At 54.6% G+C, this 23588-nt stretch overlaps 9 protein-coding genes across 9 annotated transcripts; 5 read left to right on the forward strand and 4 right to left on the reverse strand.

The window, feature by feature from the left end:
- Positions 1 to 287: 287 nt before the first annotated feature.
- On the reverse strand, positions 288 to 1180 carry QBC33DRAFT_555419 (Translin; the record flags this gene model as incomplete). The annotated part of the gene is made up of 4 exons (XM_060429636.1): positions 288 to 595; positions 670 to 815; positions 865 to 961; positions 1012 to 1180. 4 exons carry the CDS (start codon positions 1178 to 1180, stop codon positions 288 to 290), a joined length of 720 nt encoding a protein of 239 aa, XP_060287135.1.
- Positions 1181 to 2023: 843 nt separating this feature from the next.
- Positions 2024 to 2858, forward strand: QBC33DRAFT_555420 (GPI biosynthesis protein Pig-F; the record flags this gene model as incomplete). The annotated part of the gene is made up of 2 exons (XM_060429637.1): positions 2024 to 2371; positions 2466 to 2858. 2 exons carry the CDS (start codon positions 2024 to 2026, stop codon positions 2856 to 2858), a joined length of 741 nt encoding a protein of 246 aa, XP_060287136.1.
- Positions 2859 to 3190: 332 nt separating this feature from the next.
- Positions 3191 to 4761, forward strand: QBC33DRAFT_222594 (mitochondrial carrier domain-containing protein). The gene is made up of 2 exons (XM_060422785.1): positions 3191 to 3634; positions 3720 to 4761. Exons 1-2 carry the CDS (start codon positions 3523 to 3525, stop codon positions 4556 to 4558), a joined length of 951 nt encoding a protein of 316 aa, XP_060287137.1. The 5' UTR covers positions 3191 to 3522; the 3' UTR covers positions 4559 to 4761.
- QBC33DRAFT_597470 (ribosomal protein L22e) lies at positions 4549 to 5406 on the reverse strand (the record flags this gene model as incomplete). Its single annotated transcript, XM_060431929.1, has 4 exons — positions 4549 to 4909; positions 4977 to 5173; positions 5244 to 5276; positions 5389 to 5406. 4 exons carry the CDS (start codon positions 5404 to 5406, stop codon positions 4783 to 4785), a joined length of 375 nt encoding a protein of 124 aa, XP_060287138.1. The 3' UTR covers positions 4549 to 4782.
- Positions 5407 to 6468: 1062 nt separating this feature from the next.
- Positions 6469 to 7301, forward strand: QBC33DRAFT_526182 (uncharacterized protein). The gene is made up of 2 exons (XM_060426884.1): positions 6469 to 6606; positions 6672 to 7301. The coding sequence occupies exons 1-2, from the start codon at positions 6590 to 6592 to the stop codon at positions 6832 to 6834; spliced, it is 180 nt and encodes a 59-aa protein (XP_060287139.1). The 5' UTR covers positions 6469 to 6589; the 3' UTR covers positions 6835 to 7301.
- A 641-nt stretch (positions 7302 to 7942) lies between these two features.
- QBC33DRAFT_555424 (putative serine esterase-domain-containing protein) lies at positions 7943 to 9515 on the reverse strand (the record flags this gene model as incomplete). Its single annotated transcript, XM_060429638.1, has 3 exons — positions 7943 to 9001; positions 9102 to 9401; positions 9456 to 9515. The coding sequence occupies 3 exons, from the start codon at positions 9513 to 9515 to the stop codon at positions 7943 to 7945; spliced, it is 1419 nt and encodes a 472-aa protein (XP_060287140.1).
- Positions 9516 to 11188: 1673 nt separating this feature from the next.
- QBC33DRAFT_511732 (uncharacterized protein) lies at positions 11189 to 13204 on the reverse strand (the record flags this gene model as incomplete). The annotated part of the gene is made up of 1 exon (XM_060425860.1): positions 11189 to 13204. One exon carries the CDS (start codon positions 13202 to 13204, stop codon positions 11189 to 11191), a length of 2016 nt encoding a protein of 671 aa, XP_060287141.1.
- Positions 13205 to 14653: 1449 nt separating this feature from the next.
- Positions 14654 to 15384, forward strand: QBC33DRAFT_511733 (protein ORM1; the record flags this gene model as incomplete). Its single annotated transcript, XM_060425861.1, has 3 exons — positions 14654 to 14789; positions 14913 to 15271; positions 15337 to 15384. The coding sequence occupies 3 exons, from the start codon at positions 14654 to 14656 to the stop codon at positions 15382 to 15384; spliced, it is 543 nt and encodes a 180-aa protein (XP_060287142.1).
- Positions 15385 to 16701: 1317 nt separating this feature from the next.
- QBC33DRAFT_597482 (S-adenosyl-L-methionine-dependent methyltransferase) lies at positions 16702 to 18122 on the forward strand (the record flags this gene model as incomplete). The annotated part of the gene is made up of 4 exons (XM_060431930.1): positions 16702 to 16912; positions 17040 to 17217; positions 17326 to 17537; positions 17698 to 18122. The coding sequence occupies 4 exons, from the start codon at positions 16702 to 16704 to the stop codon at positions 17844 to 17846; spliced, it is 750 nt and encodes a 249-aa protein (XP_060287143.1). The 3' UTR covers positions 17847 to 18122.
- Between the last annotated feature and the right edge of the window lie 5466 nt (positions 18123 to 23588).

Here is a 23588-nt window from a genome sequence, read left to right on the forward strand (position 1 = left end):
AAGATGAAGCCAGCGCCGCCGTCAGGGCGTTGATTCCCAGGATCGTCATGCTACCTAGGGCGATCGAGTATGGCTGGACAAGTTTTGTAGTTGTCCTGCCCCGTCTGTTGACGCAACTGCCAAATTCAATTCCGTTGGAATATAACTTCTATTTTGCCCTGCCAATCCATACCTCGCCATCATCCATGCCGAGCACCACCCGTTTGTCCCAAATGATAAAGAATAACCACTCTGCTCCAAAGCATCCGAGGGTGACCCGTCAGCGCCATGATGCCCGTTGCTCCTTCTCAACCAGACTGGCCCGTGGGAATGAGGTTGCGGACCGACAGGTCATAGACCACGTCCTCCACCTTCTTGACGTGATACTTGACACCGTCGACCTTCTTCCTCAGAACGTCGTTCTTGAGATTCAGCAACTGGAAGCCCGCATGTATATCCTTGACAAAGCTACTGATGCGAACGGCCAGCTCGTGGTCGCCCAGCGTGACAGCGTTTGTGGCCAGGCGGCTCAGCTCCTCGGTCACGTTCGTCAGGGCGAGCAGATACTCCTCGATGGTTATGTGGAAGGCGTCGCTGTCCTTGACGTTGACTGGGACTAAATGAGGTGAGATGTCAGTTGCCTAGGACGCGACGACACCGGCGGCGAAACGTCGCTGGCAAAACACCAACCTTGGAATACGTCGCCGACCTCTTCGAGCGTCAAGAGACGACCCAGCTCCCCCTGCTTGGTGGCGCTGCTCAGGCCACCCAGCCAGGCAGTGAAAATGACGGTGAAGATCGCATCCTGGAGGTTGCGGGTCCACTTGAAATTGTACCTTGAACTGTCAGCCGGGCGGCCTGCTTAGAGCTGTTCGGGGTGCTCACTTGTAGTATGGGTATTTCGAGGCGAACTCAGACAGCTGGGTTACCGTCTTGAGCTCATCCTTGATAGCGGCCTCAGCTTGGCCCAAAAACGTCGGGTCTACCAAATGGTTAGTTACTGGATGGATGAAGCGCAAATCGATGACGCACATTCAGATCGCGGTGTCGAGTGAACGCGAGAGAGCACGCCCTGGGCGTAGGAAACATGTCTCTCCAGCTGCTCGACGATCTGACTCAGGTCCTGTCGAATTTTGGTCTCCTCTTCAAGCTTGGATTTAAGGAGATCGAAGATCAGAGGGTCGATCATGGTGGGCGGCATCTTGTTACGCCCTTACAAACGAGAAGGTGGGGCTCGATTGTGAAGACGGTCGGTAGTGAGAGAATCAAATTTCCAAGTGATAGAACTTCACACTTTGAGGATGGAGGTTTGTACCTACGTAGAAGCGGATATACTGGCAAATATACCTAAATGGCCATCATTACGTCCGTACATTTCGCCTTAAAACTTTTGAGACTTGCTCCCGGCCTATATAATCCTGATCACGACAGAGCCTAAGCCCAAGCCGTAAGAGAGGAAAATTTTACTTGCGCATCATCAACAGTTTTGTTCACACTAGCACAGAGGGCAATGGGATAGACCTGGATCTCTTCCCCACATCGCGGGCAAGCCCACGATTGTGATGAAAAGAAGGTCGCGTCGCCTGGAGGCAGTGTAATACCAGGGACACAGTGGAAGACGACCATGGGCAAGCCCAGAGGGAAGTCCTCCCAGTGACAAAAATAGGTATAATCACGATTCTACTCCGTAGAGTAGTTTCAGAGATTAAACTGAAAAGAACAGATACTACACTTGATCTAAGCCAAAAGGCAAAGAGAGCTAAAGAAGAAAAAAGGAAAAAGAAGTGCAAAAGGTGGGTGGGGAGCCAGGTATATATAGTGGGTGTAGTTAGTCCGTGCGTACGTGCTAGTGATCCGTGCGCACATACAAAATTTTGTTTGGGCAGGAAAACATGCAACCTTTGTCTTGACCGCCCCTGTTTTCTGCCGCAGACTGTGCTCCTCCAAGGCTCCACGCAACGATGTCCCACAGTCGCGACTTGACGACGTAGGTGCACATATTCTGGCTTTGCTGGCAGTGCCTGGACTCTTTAGATACCATACAATGTCGTCCTCAACACAAAATGCCAGACAGGCACAAGAAGCCTTGGACTCCAACCACAGCCAGTCGCCATTGCAACCCATTCGCACCAACCCATCCCCTGTTTCCCAGGCAGCCCGGCACATCCACCCTGTGCTGCTCCTCGCTGTCTTCGCCTTTGGCTTCGATAGCCTTGTTTCCGACCCAATCTCGTCAATGAGGAGTGCATTGCCTATTGCGATAGTAGTTCAAGCAGCCTATGCCTTTCTCTGCCTCCCTGTGATAGGCTCCCAGGCCTCCAAGGCTTCTAGGAAGCCTCGGCCTGGAGAGAAGAAGACCGGTGCGGATGGCCCCAGGTCGAACATGTTTGTTGTAAGGATCCTTCTCCAATTGCTTTAATTGCCATATTCCATGGCTGCCCAAATGCTATATGAGAGTTGTTTTCGTATGCTAACCGCCGCTGCAGGCCGCCTTCCTCTCCCTTCTCCTGTCCATATTCATCTCGCCCCTCTTCCACGTGGCCATGGTCCTCTGCGGGGCCCCTATGCTCACCCACATACCGCATACCTTCTTATGCGCCCTCCATCTATCGATCCTCACTCTCTTCCCCGTCTTCTACGTACGCGGCTCCGAATCACCTTCCTGGCTCGCCGTCTCCAGCTTTCGCGCTCCCTTCGATGAGACATTCGGGGGACTGGTCGGCGGGGTGGTAGGGGCATGGTTAGGCGCGTTTCCTATCCCGCTCGACTGGGACAGGGAGTGGCAGAAGTGGCCAGTTCCTATTCTCTGTGGGGTCTACGCCGGCTACGTCGTCGGCAAGGTTATCGGAGGAAGCTTGGTCTTTGGGAAGAAGTTCTGATCTCGGACAGCCGTTTTGATGGTCCCGGATCCGGCCGTGGCAGAGGAGACTATGATACCCCGATTTTAGAGCACAGGACAGTATCGGGACACTACGGGGCGGCATATCTGTGGGTGGCGGTTTGGAATAGCTGGGAAAGCTGGAATAGGAGGACCTTCGGAGAACGATGCATGCTCGACAATTGCCACGCATGATTCCGTGGAGGAATGCGCATCCTCTCGAGTTACGACTGCACGAAGCTTGCCCTCGATGCGCTAGGTTACGAGTTTTGACGGGCCCACCGGCCTGAGCTGTCGAGTTATTACATGAGATATTCCCGCAGGACAGTCGCCGATGGAGCACTTCAACTTTGGGCTCTTCGGGGTCCTAAAATCACAAGTTTATACACCTACCCAATTATGCGCCTGAAGCTCCCGTCTCTTACATGTGTCGGGTGTCCCTTGCATTAACCCCCGCAGCCACCTAGGCATTTTCGCGCTTGGTGGGGTTTTTGAGCTTGGGAGCTCCACATGCCTCCAAAAATCCATTTACCAAGCCTGCGAATGATGACTCGTCTGTTGGCAATCGCTGCAATATGAAGAACAGCCTCTTGCCCTAACTTCCGACTCCTGGAAGTCTTGTTCCTCTTTCATATCTCCGGGGCCCCTCGCCTCCCCAATACGAAATGGCGTCGGACGTGACAAAACCGCCGGCTTCGGCCGCCCCAGCGCAGCCTGAACAGAAGAACTACAAAGGCTTCGTAGCGGGCGTCTTCTCCGGTATCGCGAAGCTCTCAGGTACGCAGACCCTCCTCCGGCTTGTCCAATGTGGTCGTGGCTCCCTCGTGTCTGACCGATCAAAACTAATCAATCCTTCTTGTAGTCGGCCACCCGTTCGACACGATCAAGGTCCGCCTGCAGACCACGACGGCGGCCCGGTTCAGCGGCCCGCTGCAGTGCGTCATGCAGACGGTCCGCAACGAGGGCGTCCTGGCGCTCTACAAGGGCGCGTCGCCGCCGCTGGTCGGGTGGATGTTCATGGACAGCATCATGCTCGGCAGCCTGACGGTGTACCGGCGCCTGCTGCGCGACAACCTCTTCAACCCGCCGTGGCACCCGCTGCACGACCCGGCGGCGCTGCTGCCCTCCCACGGCCACGGCCTCGCGGGGGTCCTGGCCGGCTGCACCGTCAGCTTCGTGGCCGCCCCCGTCGAGCACGTCAAAGCCCGCCTGCAGGTCCAGTACGCCGCCCGCAAGGCCGAGCGCCTGTACCGCGGGCCACTCGACTGCCTCGCCAAGATCCGCCGCCACCACGGCATCCGCGGCGTCTACCACGGCCTGTCGGCGACGCTGCTGTTCCGCAGCTTCTTCTTCTTCTGGTGGGGCAGCTACGACGTCTTCACGCGGTGGCTGACCCGCCACACGAGCCTGAGCGCCCCGGCCGTCAACTTCTGGGCCGGCGGCCTGAGCGCCCAGGTCTTCTGGCTGACCAGCTACCCGAGCGACGTCGTCAAGCAGCGCATCATGACGGACCCGCTGGGCGGCGGCCTGAACGACGGCCAGAGGAGGTTCAAGGGGTGGCGAGATGCCGCCGCCGCAGTCTACAGGGAGGGCGGTGCGAGGGGCTACTGGAGAGGCTTCCTCCCCTGCTTCTTGAGGGCGTTCCCAGCCAATGCCATGGCTCTGGTTGCATTTGAAGGCGTCATGCGCGCGTTACCATGATTAAGACTACGAGGGAAGGGCATGATGAAAAGATATACGGGCAAGCAGATATACCCAGCATTCGCAATTGCGGAACGGCATTTGGCTCGTTGAATTCATGACAAGGGGAACTAAGTTCCCATGTTGATCACTATTCCCTATGCACAGGCCGTCTATCCCTTTTCCCCCTTCCATTTTGGTATCCCTTCCAGAACATCCCGAGACTCCATACACGCGGGCATGCTTTACTCGTCATCCTCCTCAGCCTCGTCGTTAACGACGTTGAAGAACTTGAGCTCGTAAACTCCCTTCGAGGTCGAGACGACGCGAAGCCAGTCACGGAGCTGCTGCTTCTTGAGGAACTTCTTGGTCCTGCGGCGGAAATCTGTCAGCGACAAACCCCCTCCAGGCGACTTGGGATTCGCGGATGGCAACATACAGGTACTTGAGGTACCGGCCGGAGAGCTCATTGTGGGCAATGATCTCGATCTTGCCGTCACCCTGCTGGCTGATCTTGATGGTCTCGCCAAGGTTGCCGACACGGCCCTCGACCTTGATCTTCTCGTTCAGGAACTTCTCGAAGGCCGAGACGTCGAAGATCTTGTCGCTAGCCGGCTGGGAGGCATTGATGATGAACTGTACACATTGGATCGTCAGACGACACCGGCCTTCGCTGCTTGGGGTGGCATTGGGGAATTGAACTCACCTTCTTGGTCACCTTGGGTGCCTTGCCCTTCTTCTAAATCGCGAGAAAAAAAATTGACTTAGCCTACTGCTTCACGCCATGATCTCTCAGGCAAAAAAATTGGCTGAGGGACTGGGCCAACAGCAAAGCGGTGTCATATACATACTGCTGCTACGGGAGCCATTGCTTCTGGATTTTAGGGACGCAAAGAGGTTGATATCCTGCGCCTGTGTCGTTTGGGAGTTCGTGAAAGTGAGCTTTTGATCTGCGGTTGTTGGTGAGAATCCGGCTGTTGTGGGCGCCAAAATGTCGATAAATTTTAGGGCTTTCGGCATATCAATAATGCGACGGCGGGGTCCTTGGGGCCCACGCCCGGGCCCGCATCACCCGAGGTGGGGCCGCTCCCTGCGTCACCCTCGTCAATCAATCACCATTGGACTTCGTCAACGATGATCTATAATTTGTTGTACTATCCCTCAAGCCGTGGTACAAGTCTGCTCAAATGGCTCCGAGAGATTCGGCAAGTTGGCCTCCTCACCTTCGCATTTCGAATCGTTGCTCTACCGCCTGCTTAGCCCGTTTCTATGCGCCAGGAATAGATGTGGCAAGGCTCTCTATCCTTGATTAAGGTCGTCTGGCATGCAGGGTAGGGGCGGTTAATCCCTTGGCCTCATGATCATGATGGACTTGATGCCTGATGGGACCATCGGAAAGCTACGCCAAGCCACGGGGGAAGACGGAGGCGCATGGCGTCAGCCACTGTAATTGCGTCCATCTGTATGCATACGGGCACGAAGAGTCCGGAGTTGCCGAGGCATCCGATGACATCACTGCTGTGGCGCAAGAAGCACAGCCAGCTGCAAGGGCAGATGTAGGCCTCTCTCGAACTAATTCCGCGTAACCGCTCCCTGTATCCTGCCTGGATCCCTTTGGAAACACCACACGCAGGGATGATTCGGTACAATCGAAGATTAAGCTTGCGCATCTTCTCGTTCTGAGCGCACCTGTGCGAATAAATACCTAGTGGGGTCAGGGGAGTCGAATCAGTTGATAGGTGGGTGGATCTCGGTGTGTCAGCGAATGACGGGAGAGCCTGGAAGTAGAAGCTTGGCAGTTTGTATGACGCAGTTTGCGCCCTGTTCTCATCTGCAAACCAAGCTCCAACTCCAGAGTGGTCCGGATTGTTTTTTTTTTAAAGCGCATTGATTTAAACCCCTTCAAGCCCACTCTTTCTTGCACCCGCCGTCATTCTACATTCAAACCACAAAGCTTGCGACTTCCGTTTTCCGTACAAAACATTCTCTGCTCATCTACCTCCACAAACTCAACCTGTGTCCAGCACCAAGCTCAAGAAAACCTCCGCTACAATGGCTTTCACCGCTAGGTAAGAGTCTACTGTTTTCCCGCACTTCCGATTGGCGATCACTAACCAACTCTCGTGCGGCACAGCGACATCTGCAAGATCATCTTTGCCATCATCTTGCCCCCGCTCGGCGTCTTCCTCGAGCGCGGCTGCGGCGCCGACTTGCTCATCAACATCCTCCTGACTATCCTCGGTGAGTTATCCTGCTTCCTTTCTGGTGCTTTATCCCTGGGAACTACCCTCCGCTAACGCAATTCCCCGTCAGGTTACATTCCCGGCATCATCCACGCCCTGTATATCATCCTGAAGTACTAGAAGGGCCGAACCGATGAAGTCCACGAAATGTTGCCCCGTTGAGCCGTGGCACGGTATCGGGGGGGCGGACCAGGCATTGAGAGCTGGAATGCTCGGGGGAGATTGCGACCTTTGGGGTAAAGGGTGTGGTTCGGCTTCACAAACTGCGCTTCTAATGGCGCCGGGGGGCCCTACGGCATCTTCTCGTACGACCTATATTGACGGCCGTCGATTGACTTTTCCTTTTCTTTTTGATTTCTTTGGTGGTTTCTGCGTGCCGTCTTAATCGAGGAGTGGTTCTTTTTGCTCTCAGTTTCAGAACGGCCGCCTCGGGGACGGATTAGTTTACTAATAATCGCGATACCCAATTAAACAATTCCTTCAGCCCTCCTTTACAATAAACATACATTTTCAGACTTGCAATCTCGCGACCTTTTTCATTGAATTCCAGAGCACTGGGGGATACCAAGGCGCTACGCAGCTTTGCAGCGTGGATACGAATTGGCCCGGGATGCTCGGGAGCTCGCCTGGACAAAAATCCCCAATTATGTCACGCGTCGTGACGTCGCAGTTTAGGTAACTTTGCTAATGCTTGGTATTTACACTATCATACGCATTATCCGGCCGGGGAGCTGGCGATGATCAGGCTAAGTATAGACCAACCTACCTACTATGTAAAGTATGACGAGCATACAACGTAAGTACCAAATACGCATATGCCGGCAGAGCCTCAACACCGAATTGAGAAATGGTTTGGCTCATCGCTTCGAGAACCAGTGTAAAAGGGGGATGGGGACTCCGCTAAGTAAGAGCTCTATTCAATTGCCACCATCCACACACGCCTTTACCATGGATCCAACCTCGCTACTATACAGCCTACAAATCTACACAGCCATGGGTAATTACCTATCTATTATTCGTCAACCAAAGGGAAAGCCAGCCCAAACACCCCGCCCCCTCTATGACTCCCCAAGGACAAAAGAAAGAAAACCCCCCTCCCGAGACGGGGACTACGTCAACAAACACCCGTATTATTAAGTAAGCGGGTGCGGGCAATCGCGAATCAGAACAGGAACTCCTCGCCCAGCCAGTGCCGGAGCACGACCTTCCCCTCGGCGAAGGCGGCCTTGTCCATGCGCACGATGATGGCGGCGTGGCTATGGCGGTGCCCGTGGATCCAGACCGGGTACTTGCGCCAGCCGACGCGGTCAAGCGCCTCGACCATGGCGAACTGGTGCGGCGTCAGCGCGAGCGTCGGCTGCTCCGGCTGCGACTGCCTGCGCTCGCGGGCGAGGATCATCCTGGAGGCGCATTTGCCCCCCGCACCGACCCCGACCCCGGCCCCAGAGTCGGGGTCGGGGTCGGGGTTCCGGGCCTCCTCCTCGTCTGCGGGTCGGCTGCCGCTGCCGTCTGCGTCTGCGTCTGCGTCCGCATCTGTCTCTTCAATGTCGGAGAGCCCGAGATACTCCTGGTTCTGGGAGCTGTTGAGGTTGCCGTACGCGTCCTCCACGGCGCCGCGGATCTCCTTGATCAGCAGGGGCACGCGGTAGGTCTCGGTGTTGATGCCCGCCAGGCCCTTCTCGTGCAGCCGGATGCGCTTGGAGCTGCGGACTGTCTGGACGAGGGACGTTATCAGGAACCCGACCGTCGCGATGGGCAGGAGCACCGTCAGGGCCAGGATGAAGGGGACTTTCGAGACCCACCCGCGCAGCCGGGCGGCGAGGGGCTGCGTCTCGACTGCCGGGCGCGGCGAGACGGGGTTTACCGGGTCGAGGACGACGTCTTCGTAGCCCTTGACGTAGTTTACCTTAATCTTGGATAGGTCCGTGTATGGGTCCGTCTTGGCGATGCCCGTGGTGTAGTAGACGGCGCTCCTGTCGTTGACAATGTTGGAGTATAAGGTGCGGCGCTTGAACTTGGCCAGCCCAGACATGAAGATGGAGTTGGGGTCGGCCAGCACGGCGAGGAGCGGCCTCCCGGTATCGCGGAAACTGTCGATCGTGAAGAGCTGCCGGCCGGACTCGGAGAGCGTGCGTGCGCCGAGGACGTTCCACACTTGATTCGCCCAGCCGCGGAGAGGCGTGCGTACACCCAGGAATGGGCTGGCGAACGCGGTGACGTTCTGGGGCATTCAATCCACGGTCAGTCTCGGTTCAAGTGTAGCCATTTAGGCCCTAGCGAGGGACTCTAACGATGGCAAAAGGAACTATGGGCAAATATACCATGCACTCGAGCTGGTCAAGGACGCCCTTCGCATACAGTAGGCCGATTGCATATCGCGCAACCAGTCCCCCGAGGGAGTATCCGACGATGCTGAGTTTCTTGATCTTGCCGCCCTTGCTCTCGATAATCTGCAGCTCCTCCTCGATCTCCAGGCAGACCCGCTCCCCTCCAAGCTCGATGCCATCGTAGGTAAAGGATCCCGAGTTCCGCTTGGCGATGAGAATGTGCAGCTTGTCGTCCGAGTACTGCTCGCGTAGCCCCTTGGCAATATTGGCCATATGGTTGGGGTTACCCCATAACTATTTTCTGTATGAGCGCTCGAACCTGGAAACGAGGGGCACACTTTGTCTCACCCCATGAACCAAAACGCAGAGATGTTCGGCCTCTGCGGAGCCGCCGGTGTAGTTCGCCATGGTTTGTGAGTTATCGGCAACCAGGGACCGGTCTATGGATTGGAGGGAGAATGGGAGCAACTTGGAGCGATGTTCTTTTGGCACACGTTGACGAGGCGTTTTGGGTGGGATCCCAAAACACCCCGAGCTCCGACCTCCGAACTCGGTGGGTAGCCAGTCAGAAGCTTGCTTTGCCGTTCAGGACCCAGTAATTCAAGGCGCAGCTGATGACGTAGACTCAGGGGTAAGGAAGATAAGATCCGTGATAAGAGCCAACTCAGCATCTCAAATTCCAACATCTGGGAATCAGTGTCGGCCGCCTGGGCTCTGCTTGCCCTTTAAATCGGACTTTTCTCCACCTGCTAAAGCCATAGAGTTGCGCGTCCGACGACGGCCCTATCCGCTGCCAAGTTTCTATCGAAGGTGCCTGCGGCTGCTTTATCATCGATTCCATCAACGCGGTGCGACAGGGCCGCCAGGATGGTTGCTGATAAGCCTAATCGATCGATCTGGGCCCCTTCGCATCCCATGAAGGAGTATTTGCAATTGGTCGCGTGCCTTGGGAAGATCCTCCGAGATATTGGTGACAGCTATCTTAGCAAGTCCCTGCCACGTCCACTTAGGTAGGTAGTCCAGAACTTTCATCGGCGTGTATCCGCCATGCAGGCCTCAAGACACAGGGTACTTGTGCATGCCAGGCGCTCTGCCGATACATCGAAACGGTCGTTTCCAGTGCAGGTCCCGAGCAACGTACCGCATACTTCTGATGGACGGCTCCGTTCGCCGGCGATGTGGGCATGTCGTACGGACACCTTATCTTGCATGTATGCCACGTCGTACGCCTTCGATTTCCCCATCCTGGAGCCTCACTGCGAAGTGCAATTCTATCCTTCAATGAATCTACCACCTGCTTCTCTTGGTGTCACAGACGATCGACGGTGACCTCACACAGAGATTCCTCATGTAATGTTCCACACACCCTGTTCCGTACAGCAGTGGTACTCAGGGAAAGATGGCATGATGCAACCCTGGGAAACGTATCGATGGGTAGTCACTATTCGGAAGTCTCAATCTTCTCAGTTAACTCAAGAGCGCTTTCAGTTATTCACTAGGAGTGCCAATTTTATGTCACTCCTCGTCAACACTTCTTTCCTTGGGGCCAAATATCCCATGCTAGACAAAATGGACTTCCCAAGGCCACAGCGGTTAGAAATAAGTCCTTCTACGGATTGCTATCCCCGGTGTCCAGCAGCCTGAGGTAGGACGTCCAATGTCAAGCAGTCGGGGATCCGGGTCGGTTACGGCGACAGCTCAGTCACAACTCAAACTTGGGATCGCGAAGTTGGAAGTTCCACCAGGGAGCTCAGTGATATTTAGCGTTTGGTAATACCAAAGTAATTGTGAGCCAGAAGCAACGTTAGGGTTGCCACTGACCCCTACAATAGCGGACTAGTATGCTCCTATCAAGGCCGGCCCGCTACCATGTATGTGTGTATGTGTATCGTATGTATGTCTATCTTCCCCAGCGCCAAGATGACCGTCTCGAAATCCGAGTAGTGAGTCGGTAATACTTATTAAACAAGCCCAAAAGTCTCGCTTTCTATAGTGGTGTTGATCCACGAGCAAAACTATGCCTTTGTGATGGGCGATACGGAGAGCTGCGCGAAAAAACCGACGCAGCGATGCTCAGAAAATCAAGCCTTTCCGCGTTTTCCTCCGTCCCGAGAATAGCGATCCCGGCTGCGTCCTGGGGGTTCCTGACCCTGCCTCTTCGCCTTTCGAGGTTGCTGGTGATTCTGCGGATTATTGTCCCGGGCTTTTTGTTTCCTTTTCCGACTCTGTGAAGGTTTCGGCATGTTCTGCGACGCCTGCGGTGGCAGCGGCGGGGGAGGTCCAGGGGGCAATGGAGGATTGACCGGGGCCTTGGGAGGCCCACCACCATTGCGCAGGTTCTTCCCTCCGCCTTGGTGCCCGTTGGCCTTCTGGGGAGGACCACCCCTATTGGTCGCCTGGATCTTGATTTTGCCAGGCGGAGGTGGTTTCTGGACCGGGGGACGGATAAACCCCCCGTCGTCGTCATCGTCGTCATCCTCAAAGATGATATGGGTGCGCCGTGCGATGCCCTTCCCGCCAAATGTGGGTGGTCCCTCGTCGGCAGCTCGGCTGTTGGAAACCGCGCCAGATGCGGCATCCCAAATGATGGCAAATTCGGCACTGTCTTGATCGACGTACTTCTGGCTATTCGTCCTGCTCCACGTCTCGTGAAGGGCCGGCCTCGAGGCACCAGGATTGAGGCCGCACTGAGTACCGTAGTGCCCTTTGGCGCCGCAACAATAGCAGTAGACAGGTACGTCCTTGATCTTCCGAATATTGTTTTCGTCTGGCCAATAAGTGCGTTTGAACTCGACACAGTCGACCTCTGTGTGGTCCTGGGCTTGGCAGAAAGCACACTCAACGCCTTCTCCTGGCGCCAACGCCAGTTTCTCCCGGCAATCATCTGCGATATGGCCAAGCTGCTTGCACTTCGAGCATCGTCTCCTCGTTGGACAACTGTAAGATGGATGGTCCAGCGTCTGGCAAAATCGGCAGATCGCGCTCGGGCAGGAGTCCTGTCGGTGCCCTGACGAGGCGCACAAGACGCAGAATATGGCATCGCCGGATATGCCAGGGAAGTATCGTTGCATGTGCGCCACGCCCTCCTCACCTGGCCCATATGCTCGAGGAATTTGTCCCGCAGGCAGATTGGCCACCAGTGTACCCATCCCAACATCTTGCAGCAGTGATGCTGCTGACCCGTTTGGCTTTGGGCCTCCCTCGGCCCCCGGCCCGCTGGGTTTTAACCCGCCTGGGCCGTTCTGTGCTGTCATGACGAGCTGACGGAAGTTGCCTTGTTTCTTCGTTTGAAGTGCTGCAGATTTGGCAGCTCTCCGCTGTTTTCTCGTCAGGCACTGTGTCGAATCAGTCCAGTGAGCGTATGCTTCCACCATCAGGGCACGATCTGCATCGCTGAAGGAGCAGGTCTCATTCAGAGTGATAAAGGCTCCACACCATTTGCAAAACCGTGTCAGCCACGATCCTGCATCCGTGATGCTGCTTTCTGAATCTGTGAGAGGTGGCAATGCCCACTCATGGCCTTGCTTCTGGAATACCAGCCGTGCTCCATTACCGGGCCCTTTCGACACAGTTGCAACCCTCGCCCTTGCTCCCTGGCCGTCATCTCCAGCTGCTTCAACCGGGTCTGGCAGAGTAGCAGCTGGCTCGTTGGCAATTTCGACTCCCTTCGGATGCTGCGTCTTAGGAGGCTGCGTCTTGGTAGGTTGCCGATTTTCTAGAGCGGATCTCGAAGGCGCCTGAGGGGGCGCTACCTTGGCAGTAGAGCTGAATGAGCTGAATGAGCTGAATGAGCTGAAGGTGGTGCGAAGTTTGCCGCCGACGCCCCCGTTCCATCCGCGGCGCCCTCCTTGGGGATCCTGGCCGGTAGCCATATCATCTCCTGTAGGGTTGGCACTTGGATCTGTGCCTGCTGTTTCGCCCTCCTCGACCTCGTCACGTCCCCGTGCAATGAGTCGACGAGAGCGTCGTCTCTTGGATGGCGGGTTGGACGTTCCACCTGCCCCCGAGTCCCCAGAAGCTAGCTCGAAACTTTCGTCACTGATTTTACGTTTCCGTGATGCCTTTTTAGGAGGACGGGGTGCCTTTGCCCCCGGCATAGCGATTCGCTCTTCCAACGGGGCGCATGAGAGACCTGCTCCTGAAGTGGTGCGGAGGCGATAGTTGGCTTCACTTTCCCCGACTTATGTTGAAGTTGATGCTTGGAGGTGAGATGCGGTCTTCAAGACAGGTAAAAGACACGATGCCGTTTGATGAGAAGGTCGCTCTCACAAGGAGCACCGCCCAACGCAGGTCGATATTTTGGCTTCCCCAGAATACACGCCGAGGATACCACTCGAAATCCAAAAGATTCAATCACTGGTCCAAGTGACTGCGATGTAAAATGTGGTTAAATTTTGGTGCCACACCCAGCATTCAAGGTCTACTTCGATGCAAAATTTCTGGAGTCTCGAGGTCGGGTAGAGCTATGGGCCGCTAGACTACCGAAGTTTTGCCGAACGCCACTGATTGGCTCAGAGAGCACCTACCTTGCAACCTGGGAGTCTCCTAGCTCAGGCACAGCAGAAAACCCAGGCTCTTCAAATAAGAGCCTAGAGATACGAAGGGTTGCTGGAAGAATGGGCCATATAGGTACCAGCACTATCATGGGCCCAGTACGACTGCTAAGGGAGGCAAGTTGAAAGAATACGAGGTATGGAGTATGACAACCCCAGCAGTCGTAGCAGTGGAGGTACGCAATCCCACCAAGTGGGCATCTCTCAGCTTGAACCAATGAAATGCCCCCAATATTGAATGGCCACGTTCGATAATCTTGTCGGTATGGGCTGTTACTGTTGACCCTGGAGGTACCAATGCCCTAGTACTGTCTAGTATGCACCTAAAAGTACTCTATTGCTTACGCCATCAGCCGAACCACGGCCTTCCGAACCTCTGAAGACTCTCGACCTGGCCTCGGTCAGCTCTCCACAAACAACACCCAGCACACCAGGCTTTGAAGCAGGAGCAGCGCCACGGTTCCCTTTACTTTTCCATTCTTTGTCTCTCGTTCAACGCAGTGTGGCACTTGCTGATCGAGCGTCCACAACTTTCGAGCCGCTTTTTCTTATTCCCCCCCTACAGAGCTCCGTGGTCGAAAGCTGCGCCCTCGCCTGCTTCTTTCCGTCCCTGATCGAGAATTGCCAGTGCTTCGTGCCGGTGTCAACCAGCCACGTGGAACGGCAACGATCTTGCGGACCTGCTGCCTCCCAATAGAGCTTTACCGAGGGATTCAGCATCCTTCCCATCCCCAATCATCCTCACCTGGACATCTCTTGGATCATCGTGGCTGCCGTGGAATAACAAAAGATACCCCTTTTCAGGCGTGTGTGACATCATCCGGAGCTGCGCCTCTTGACAGCAGTCCCGCCAACAACGAACTCCTCGCATCTCCCCGATAAAACCACTTCAATACCTTCAAACTGTCTTCCCCAATCCTCCTCCCGCGCACCGTCTCTTACGACGCGGAAGCAACCCCCCCGCGCCCGCGCCGTGGGAGCATGTACAAAACCATGGACGATCAAGGTGGCCGACGGAGGAGGTCGAGCAGCATCCTCCAGGTTTATCATGAGCCGCCGGAGCCCATTGAGCAGCTCAGCGACCAGTCGGTCCTGCCCAACCTCAATGCAAATTGGGTCAATGCCAAAGGTGAGCTACTCCTCGAGCAACCGGCTCTCCCAATGCCGTCGGCGCGAGCTTCAGGGGCAATCAAGTTACAGCTGCCTGTCGAAGGGCTATTGTTCGCTCTCAGACTGACATGTTTGCTTCCAGGGGCATGGACCATCCACCTGGTTCTGATTGTGTGTCTCAAGATCATCTACGACATCATCCCCGGCGTCTCGCAGGAGACATCTTGGACCTTGACCAACATCACCTACATGTTCGGTTCCTACATCATGTTCCACTACGTCCGGGGCGTGCCCTTTGAATTCAACAGCGGGGCGTACGACAACCTCAACATGTGGGAGCAAATCGACGATGGCGCCCAGTATACTCCGGCCAAGAAGTTCCTCCTCAGCGTCCCCATTGTGTTGTTCTTGCTCAGCACCCACTACACCCACTACGATTTAACATATTTTACAATCAACTTCCTGGCTGTTCTGGCTGTCGTCATACCGAAGCTGCCCTTTGTAAGTTGCCGGCTTTCAAGTGTCCGTATTCATACCCCAAGGCAGTCTACTGATCATCTCGTTAGAGCCACCGCATGCGCGTCGGTCTATTCTCGGGCGTCCCTGAAGATTAGTTCCCAAGGATTAGGTTCCGTGAGGATTAGGTTCCGTGAGGATTAGGTTCCGTGAGGATTACGTTCCCGAGGATTACGTTGCATCTGGACTGTTTCGCATCGGCGTTGAGGCTTGTCATTTGGGAAAGACTGGAGTTGTCAGAGGGTAAATCAGCATGCGCCATGTAACAGCAGTGGTCGAGAGATTTTGGCATGCAGCAAGGATGAGGGGCCACCATTTGCAACTGAACCATCTCCATACTGTCAAAAGACGAAGATAGTCTGTTTGGGGTGGAGTTACTAGTGCCACCCGGTGTAATCGACATTTGTCTTGTTAGGACAGGAAAAGAGACGGGCTGCTGAGGTGGAAGCTATTTTGAAACGGCAGTCGAGCTGGCCGGCCCGTGTCTATTGTGCATCGTGCTGTAACGAGGCAGGTGGGAAAACGAGACCGCCTTTTGTCAACCTCTCCTCTCGTGGAGTTTTGGTGTCTTGGAGATGCACCAACAATCCGGGAAGTGTCGTGATGCTATGGAAAGCGCGGGCATTCAGGCATTGCCAGGGAAGGTTCCTGCAGAAGCCTGACCCAGGGGGGTGAAGCCCACTAGCGTGTCGACGAAGCGAGAATTATCCTCATGTCAGCGTCGCTTTTACAACTCTTGTACGGATATACTTAACTCAATAGCATCCACAATCAACTTTGTAAGACTGGAGTTCCCCGGCTGGCTACCCTGGCTCGCTACCAGGCCGAGTTCGCCAATATATCACTAGGCTTTGGCCGTGGGGTTACAAAACGAGTATCATCACCGACAACCGGGCTGTATGCTGAATTCTAACAGTAGGGTGGCACAAATACTTGGGTCCCGTCGTAACTCCGCTTGTTTTCCCGACGGGATCGGCGTCCATCAGTCACCAAGAGAGAGCTCCTCCCGGAGGTCGGAGCGGAGATACGGGCCCAGCCGCTCCCGTCATTGAAAGACGTGATCATATGACTACCACAGTACAACGTACACTGATCTAATATGCCATCCGCTACCTAAGTAGGTATGCGGCTTTATCGACAGACCTGAGTCACAGTCATTCAATCCATGTAGGTACTTAGATACTTCACAGTGTATCCAGTTGCGATCTAACCATTCGTCGCCTCCATCCTAACCACCGAGGGAAGGTCCGCGTCCCGTAAGTCGTGGTCATTCTTGCCTCCTTTCAACCAAGTTCGACTACTTCCACCTAGGTACCTATATAATACATTGCCCCTCTCCATCTAGGTATTCAGCTTGTTCTGAGCTTGACCCACTTCCTCGACCTCGGACTGCCCAAGTGTCCAGTCCTGTCAACATGAAGACTTCAACCACCATCCTGTACCCCAACCAGCAGGTTGCCGACTCTGTCACGGCGTATTCCGAGTCTCGGAGTTTGGAACTGCCCAAGGAGATTGCAGATTACCATGCCTGGATATGCGAGACCCAAGAGAATTCCAACTACACCATCTCGACCTTCCAAGCGAAGAGTCTTGTCTTCCTGACTCGGTTGGTGAGAGCCAAACGTGGTAAGTGTCTGATTATTGCTCGCCATTCACAGCTCAGATCTCTCACCCTGGTTGTATCCCAACGTCGGGCGGATTGCCTCCCAATCATCACCTAGTTCTGTCAAACAGAGGGCTAATCAAATCTCAGCCCTCGAGATCGGATGCTACCTCGGCTTCTCGGCTGCAGTCTTGTCCCACGCGGTCGGCCCTGATGGAGCCGTGACTGGGCTCGAGTTCAGCGAGGAATATGTCCAAACTGCCCAAACTAAACTGGCGGGTTTGGGCATTAAGAACGTCGAGTTCAAAGTCGGGTCCGCCAGCGACTCGTAAGTGCAACAGCCCCTCCAGGCCTCTCTCCGTCGTTATCATGCCAAACTTTATCTTGTTCTCCTTTCCGAAACCGTGACTCAAGTTTCTAACTTAACTCCCGCTAGCCTCGAGAGTCTAGAACCCGCAGAGCCGTACGACATAGTCTTTATCGATGCCGACAAATCCGGCTACCCCAACTACCTACAGAAGATCCTATCCCGTTCCCAACCGGGCCAGGCTCATCGTATCCTGAAGCCCGGTGGACTCATCGTCGCTGACAATGTCCTACGGAAGGGCCTAGTGGCCGACAGAAGCAACGCTAACCCCTGGAGCAAGAGTGAGTGATATTCCCCCAAGCCCGAAACTTCCAGTTCTTTAAAGTGTCTGCGGGTGGGTGAGTGCGCGTTTGGAAAAAGATACAGCTCGTATTATTTGAGCTTGTGTCGTTTTCCTCATAACTGAAGAGTAGGTTACTAACTCGTGATGGGGGGAAACAGTCGAGAAGGAGGACCGCGCAACGTATTGGAAGACTACGGACCTGGAGGCGCTTGATCAATTCAACACGGAGCTGGCGAAGAATGACCGGATTGACGCCTGGCTGGTGCCCCTGTTTGACGGGGTCGCGCTGGGCAGACTTCGGGATTAAGGGGTTTCGTGACTGGCAATCCTGGTCGGGGTTGCTTGCTCTGCTGGCTAGAGGGCGCAGACAGAATAGCAATATTGCCAATTGATGCATCGGTAACAAAGGCTCGCTATTCTCATGTTAGAACCAATCGGCTTTTGTTATTCTTGTAGGCTCAATTTGATTGTGTCTGTTCCTGAAGAGAGCCTTGCTCAAAGTGACCTATAACATTGCAGACAAAGAGAGGACAAGGCTGGTGGCACCTGGCTAACACGAGGAGGCTGAGAATTTGATGGCAGACCAAGAAGAGATTCTATTAAGGTACTTCTCATAATCACTAGTTCAATGTAGAAAAAGAAGTATAGCTCTTGAACTCCGAGTCTTTGATATTGACAGGAGATCTCAGGGGTTTTGAGAAGTGACTCTTCCATCTCTCAATGCCATCTCAAGGCTGTCCAGGCCATATATGATGGCCGCCTGGTGGAGAAAAGAGTGGAAATGAACTGTAAAAGCTGTTGTTACGACGTATTTTGCTCTCCAATTGCTTTATCTCTCGCCTCCTGGTCAGTCATGTGGACTCAGCCCCTGGCCTGACCTTTGCTGGGGACCAATCCGGTACAAGAATACCTCAGTTTCAGGCCTGCGGATGGAGTTCCAGACGAGAACGACCTACGGCAGCGCCACCTTCTCGGATTCTCCCTCGGGTGCTGGAAGGAAGCAATTGTCCAATGAATGGATAGGCACGCGTTGTCAACAAAGGATATCGATGTAGAAATCAATGCCCTTGTGTGCGAGCTCCACGGCCTTGAAAGTCGGAGCACGGGCTAACTGTGGGCTCACGCGGGCTCCTTCTAGTCAGTCCCAGGGGTTGGAACAACCGGACTGTATTGGACACCCTTTATTTGTTTGTAAACAGACCCTTTATCGACCCCAATGTCGAGAGACGACAATGTTGCCCTTGGCTAGTATATATTCGGCCTTCCGGGAAGAGGTGCCTCGCTGCGCCGTCCTATTCACCCCATGGCCCTATCGACTCTCTGCTGTTGTCTGCTGTTGTCTGCTGTTGACGACCCCGACCTCGAGACCCACGACCCGCAGCGCGAACGACAACTGCCGGATCAGTTGAAGGTCTACTCCCTGCCGTCACCTCGCCAAAGCCGCAGAACACACACTCACGAGAACTTCGTGAAGAAGACGAAAGAAGAAAAAAGGAAAAGGGCCGGAACGAAAAAAAAGACAGGATGTGCCACTATCAAGCCGTCCGGCACGGCAACTGCGGCCACTTCTCGCAGTCGCTGGTACACGCGTGCCCCGTCGGGGAGGCCGCCGGCGGGGGCCACTGCCACGACCGGCGCGAGGACCAGGGCGCGCGGCAGGAGGAGACGCTCTGCGCCAGCTGCCGCGGCCGCGAGGACCAGCGGCGCCGCCACGGCGAGCCGGACCCGTGCCGCGCGCTGATCGCCGAGCTCAGGCTCAAGACGGACCGCGGGCACAGGAAGGCCAAGTCTATTTGATGAGGAAGGGGGGAGGAGGGGGGGGAGAAGCAGACGGAGAAGCAGCAGATGACGAAGAAAAAGAAGAAGACTGCCCGCAAGGGCCACGACTAATCGACGAGCGAACCACCACCCCGCGCAGCCGGCCGCCAGGAAAAGAGTCGGGTGTCAGGAAACTGCGGGTTCAGTCGTGGGGGTTGGACATTGTTGGCAACTGGCTCTGCTGCGCCGGAGGAGTCTTTTGAGGACCGGCCTTGCCTCCTGATTCAGGGGTCGGGGTCGACCACCGCCCTGATACTTCCCTCGCCAACACCAAGGGAAGTATCACACACACTCGCTTTTTGCAACATGGCTGGCGTCCCGTTGGCGTCTAATCCATAATATGCCAAGATGGATGGGGCAGGCGCCTGCACACAAGGGAAGAGGAAAAGGGTTGGGGATGCAATGGCAAGAAAACCCATGTGAGTTGTCTCCTTCCGCGAGGTTAGTTGCAAGCAACGATGCTGACTGTATGGTGAACTACTCATCCACCCGTTGCCCGTCGATAAGATCCCTCACTTGAAGGTAGGTTGCTTGCCCGATACTGAAATGGTGTAATAGTTGTAATGAACGCATCCACTCTCGTTAAGAGTCTATGCCTATTCACTTGAATAGGCATGACTGGAATACAAATACTCCTTTGTCGTCCACGGAGTAAATCCATGATATCGTAACATAGCCGACGGAAGAGCTGTTGAATCAAAGTTCCGATACACATGTGGCTTGCACCGTCGTTTCCAAAATTTGCGTGCTATGTTTACCACGAAAGTCGCGGCTGTGAGGTTGTACTCGCCCCCTGAGAGAAGACTTCCTTCCAAACGAAGCACCAGTTCTTGCTCCCAAGTCTTCGGATTGGATTGCGCCCATGCAAAAGGATCCCGCTGGGCCAATTCTGCGACCTCACGGGCCACATTGCGCCGAACAAATCCAACCACTAGGGCGAGATCTCGGGCCAGGACACGGCCTCTCCGATGGAAGGCCCCCGTCCAAGCACAACTGTGGGAGGCTCGCACTGACCCCCCAGCCGGGGTAGTGGGGCCCTACCGTCGATCACCAACCATACTACTCACTACTATGGAATATTGCGTATATCCTACCCATCTAACACGACGGCACGGTGATCTGCGGGGTAAATGGGAAGGCTCAAATGAGATGAAACGGAGGAGCTGGCGTCGAGAAGTGTCCCATTGTCTTCCCTTTTTCTTTCCTTCGCGCTCAACTGCATCCGGCGCAGTCACTCGGATATGCCACTTCCCTTGGCTAGAGGGGGCTGGTGGATGATTGGCGGAAGGCTGCATTGGAAACTAAAAAGAGAAGTGTCGATCACAACCCACCTTGTTCTTCCCCTCTCCCCCGCCCTTCTCGAACGGATATCGATGGGTCATTGCCCAGTGAGGAGAGCTACTGCGCCCGGGAGTCAAAGGGAACTGGCGTGCTGCGCGCCAATGTCGATGTACCCGGAGGGATGGGTCAGAATGGGGACAAGATTGTCGGCCGGGGACCATGAGGGGGATGCAGGTAATGGGCTCGGACTGCCGCGTGACTCCCTGACATTGGATGAAGTTTAAAGTTGAGGCTGGTAAGAGCTCACGCACAGTCTTTCTGCAAATAATTTAGCCACCTATTTATACGTGACGCATGTCATGGCGTTGCTTTACTTGTACGGATTAGTTCTGGGGTTTGTTTGTAATGTACTGTACAATACATAGCCTGCACAAATACCTACTGCGTAGTACTGCTCTAGAGAGAGGGCCGCCGCCGAGGGGGTTGGAGGCTGGGGGTAGGTAGCCACAGATGATGATCTGGCTATGTACGAAGACCCTTCTGATAAGTATGCAGATCAAGATCAACTGAGACAGTCCAAAAGTGGTAGTTAGTTGATGCGCGCTCCAAGTGGAAACTCTCAACTTGTGCCTTGAGACCTACATACACGCAGTCGGTACTCAAAAGGGTCTACGGTAGGAGGTACTTTACTAGTTAGATCTGCCGTCTCTAAAACCGAGATCGCCAGAAACGGGATGGACTGGGCGTCAACGTTGCTCAACTGCCTGTATGTACACTGTCGTGGAATTTACACGGCAGGTGTTGAGTTGGGAATCACTGCCTTCTCCTGACTCCTGATTCCTGATTCCGGGGTGGGATCGACTCTCCTGGGCCGGAGATTTCTTTGGTTTCTTCCATCTCCAGCAGGAGAATTCACCAGGCGAGATGCATCACATACAGATCCTACTTTATCCGCCCGTAGACCGAAGCTTATATGCCGTGGCCATTAGTCCCTGGTATATCCCTACCTTGGGTACCTTGATAATTCGATCCTTGGATGTAAGACATCAAAAACCGGCAGTGGACTCGAGTGAAGGCAAGAAAGGAAAAGCATGGCAAAAAGGGAAGAGGAGGATGACTAGTCTCTAGTCTCAGTTTCGGAGGGTGCCCTGGAGAAGTGAGAAGCAAGCCTTCTAAAATGGAAACTCTCTTTGACTCGGCCATTCGAAATGCGCAAGAAGAGCTCTGGTGGCGTGTTGCTCGAGCGCACTAGCCAGCATCAGGGAAGTAGCGAACAAAGTGCAATCTCCCGGGCCTTATTACGCATAGGTAGGTACCCAGCGTGTGCATGTTGCCGCGATACTCGACCTTTCGCTCTCATCGATGCAGGTGGTTGACAGTTGTTATACAATGGAATGGAAAAGGAATATACCTACCTTACCTGTACCTTTCTCAAAAGGCGGTGGGTGGATGGGCGGTACCTTGCAGAAGACCTGTTTGCACTCTAATCCATACCGTAGGTCTTCTCCAGATCGTGGCAAGTGGATACATACCATGCCGCCGAGAAACAAACCCTTGTCGGCCGTCTTCCCAAGCTGGCATGAACTGACCGAGGGGCATCTGGCTGCTTAGCAGGGATCCCATGCCCAGCCATTTTTGAAACTGACGACGGTACACTATGTACACCCACTGCTGGGCAGAGTTACGCTTGCTGTCACCTTACCATGCCATTTCCTCGCATGTGGGTAACCTGGAAAGGGGCACCCTAAAAAGTAACCGCAACGCCAGAAAACCCCTTCATCATTTTTGAGCTGGATGGAAGAATCTAGTGAAGAGTAATGTGCACGGATTAGCGTATCCAGCGAAATAGACCCAGATCTTCTGTACTACGGGTATCTAATCAAACTTAGGCTGGTCTGTGGACGGGGAGACAGGGTCTGCCCGATAGTTTGGGGGTCTTTCTGGGTCGCGCTGGGGTGTTTCGTTGATCTAGCTCTTCTGGTCAACCGGCAGACACCCAGACCCCTGACCCAGGATTGGCGACGACCTAAAGCGAGGGGTAGGGAGTAAAAGAAAGTGCAAAAAGGACAGGGACAAGAAGAAAAAAAAAAGGAAAAGGCCAAAAAAATGGATGGCAGAGGTTAAATCAATATGCACCTGCTTATCCTTTGTTAGGTACCGTGCCCTTCAAACTTACCTGGAAACTCTATCCCCTTCCGTCTTGCTGGTGTCCATTCTCTCATCCTCAAGTTCATTGCTCATTAATATAATCTCCGCCCATCATCATCCATCCACCTTACTGTACCCCTGAAGCGGGGACGGGAATCCTCATCTCGCGCGCCTGTCCGCTTAAGTCGTATGTGTGTTATGTGCCTTGCCGCCCAGGGCAACCACCTCTCCTTGCTTCCTCGCTCAGCAGTTGCTCGTACTCAACGTTCGGTCCGCCAACTAGCAACCTCCTCTCTCTGTTTGCACCTCCCCGTGAGGCGAGCTCAAGCCTCTTCAGCTTAATATCTGCGCGGGTACGTCCAACAGAGCAGCCATTGCATCACGCGTCTCCGCCCCTTTGCTCCAACCGTCGGTGGCGGCGACAGCAGAAGCAAGTGTTTCGCTGTCGTCTGTATTGTGCAATCCAACATTGATCCCCTGCGCGGCGTGCTGCGTCTGGTCCACAAGCTGGCGATGCACGGCGCCGCGCGCAGTCAGCAACATACCACCACACCCACATCACCCACCCTCAGAGTATCGAATTGGGGCCTGCATGCTGGCTACCCATCCTTTACCCTTCTGTGTTGTGTTGCACACCAATTCCTCGTTTGGAACAGTGCCGCATGAAAGTCCCCTCCCGCCCTACCGCCACACCTCGCTCATCATACACCGAACCTTTTCTGCCATGCTTGTTTGGTCTCTTCGTTTCAGCTCCGGCCGCCCTCACTTGATAAGACTCCGCTAATGAAGCAGTCTGCCGTCC

This window comes from Phialemonium atrogriseum (genome assembly GCF_030411735.1).
Source record: "Phialemonium atrogriseum strain 8032-3 unplaced genomic scaffold QBC33scaffold_3, whole genome shotgun sequence".
Lineage (NCBI taxonomy): Eukaryota > Fungi > Ascomycota > Sordariomycetes > Cephalothecales > Cephalothecaceae > Phialemonium > Phialemonium atrogriseum.

What these genes read in the sequence shown, in the direction of transcription:
- QBC33DRAFT_222594 (XM_060422785.1), top strand. Translation starts at nt 3,523, where the DNA reads ATGGCGTCGGACGTGACAAAACCGCCGGCTTCGGCCGCCCCAGCGCAG. An exon ending in CGGTATCGCGAAGCTCTCAG is followed by an intron (nt 3,635 to 3,719) that starts GTACGCAGACCC and finishes TCCTTCTTGTAG; the next exon opens with TCGGCCACCCGTTCGACACG.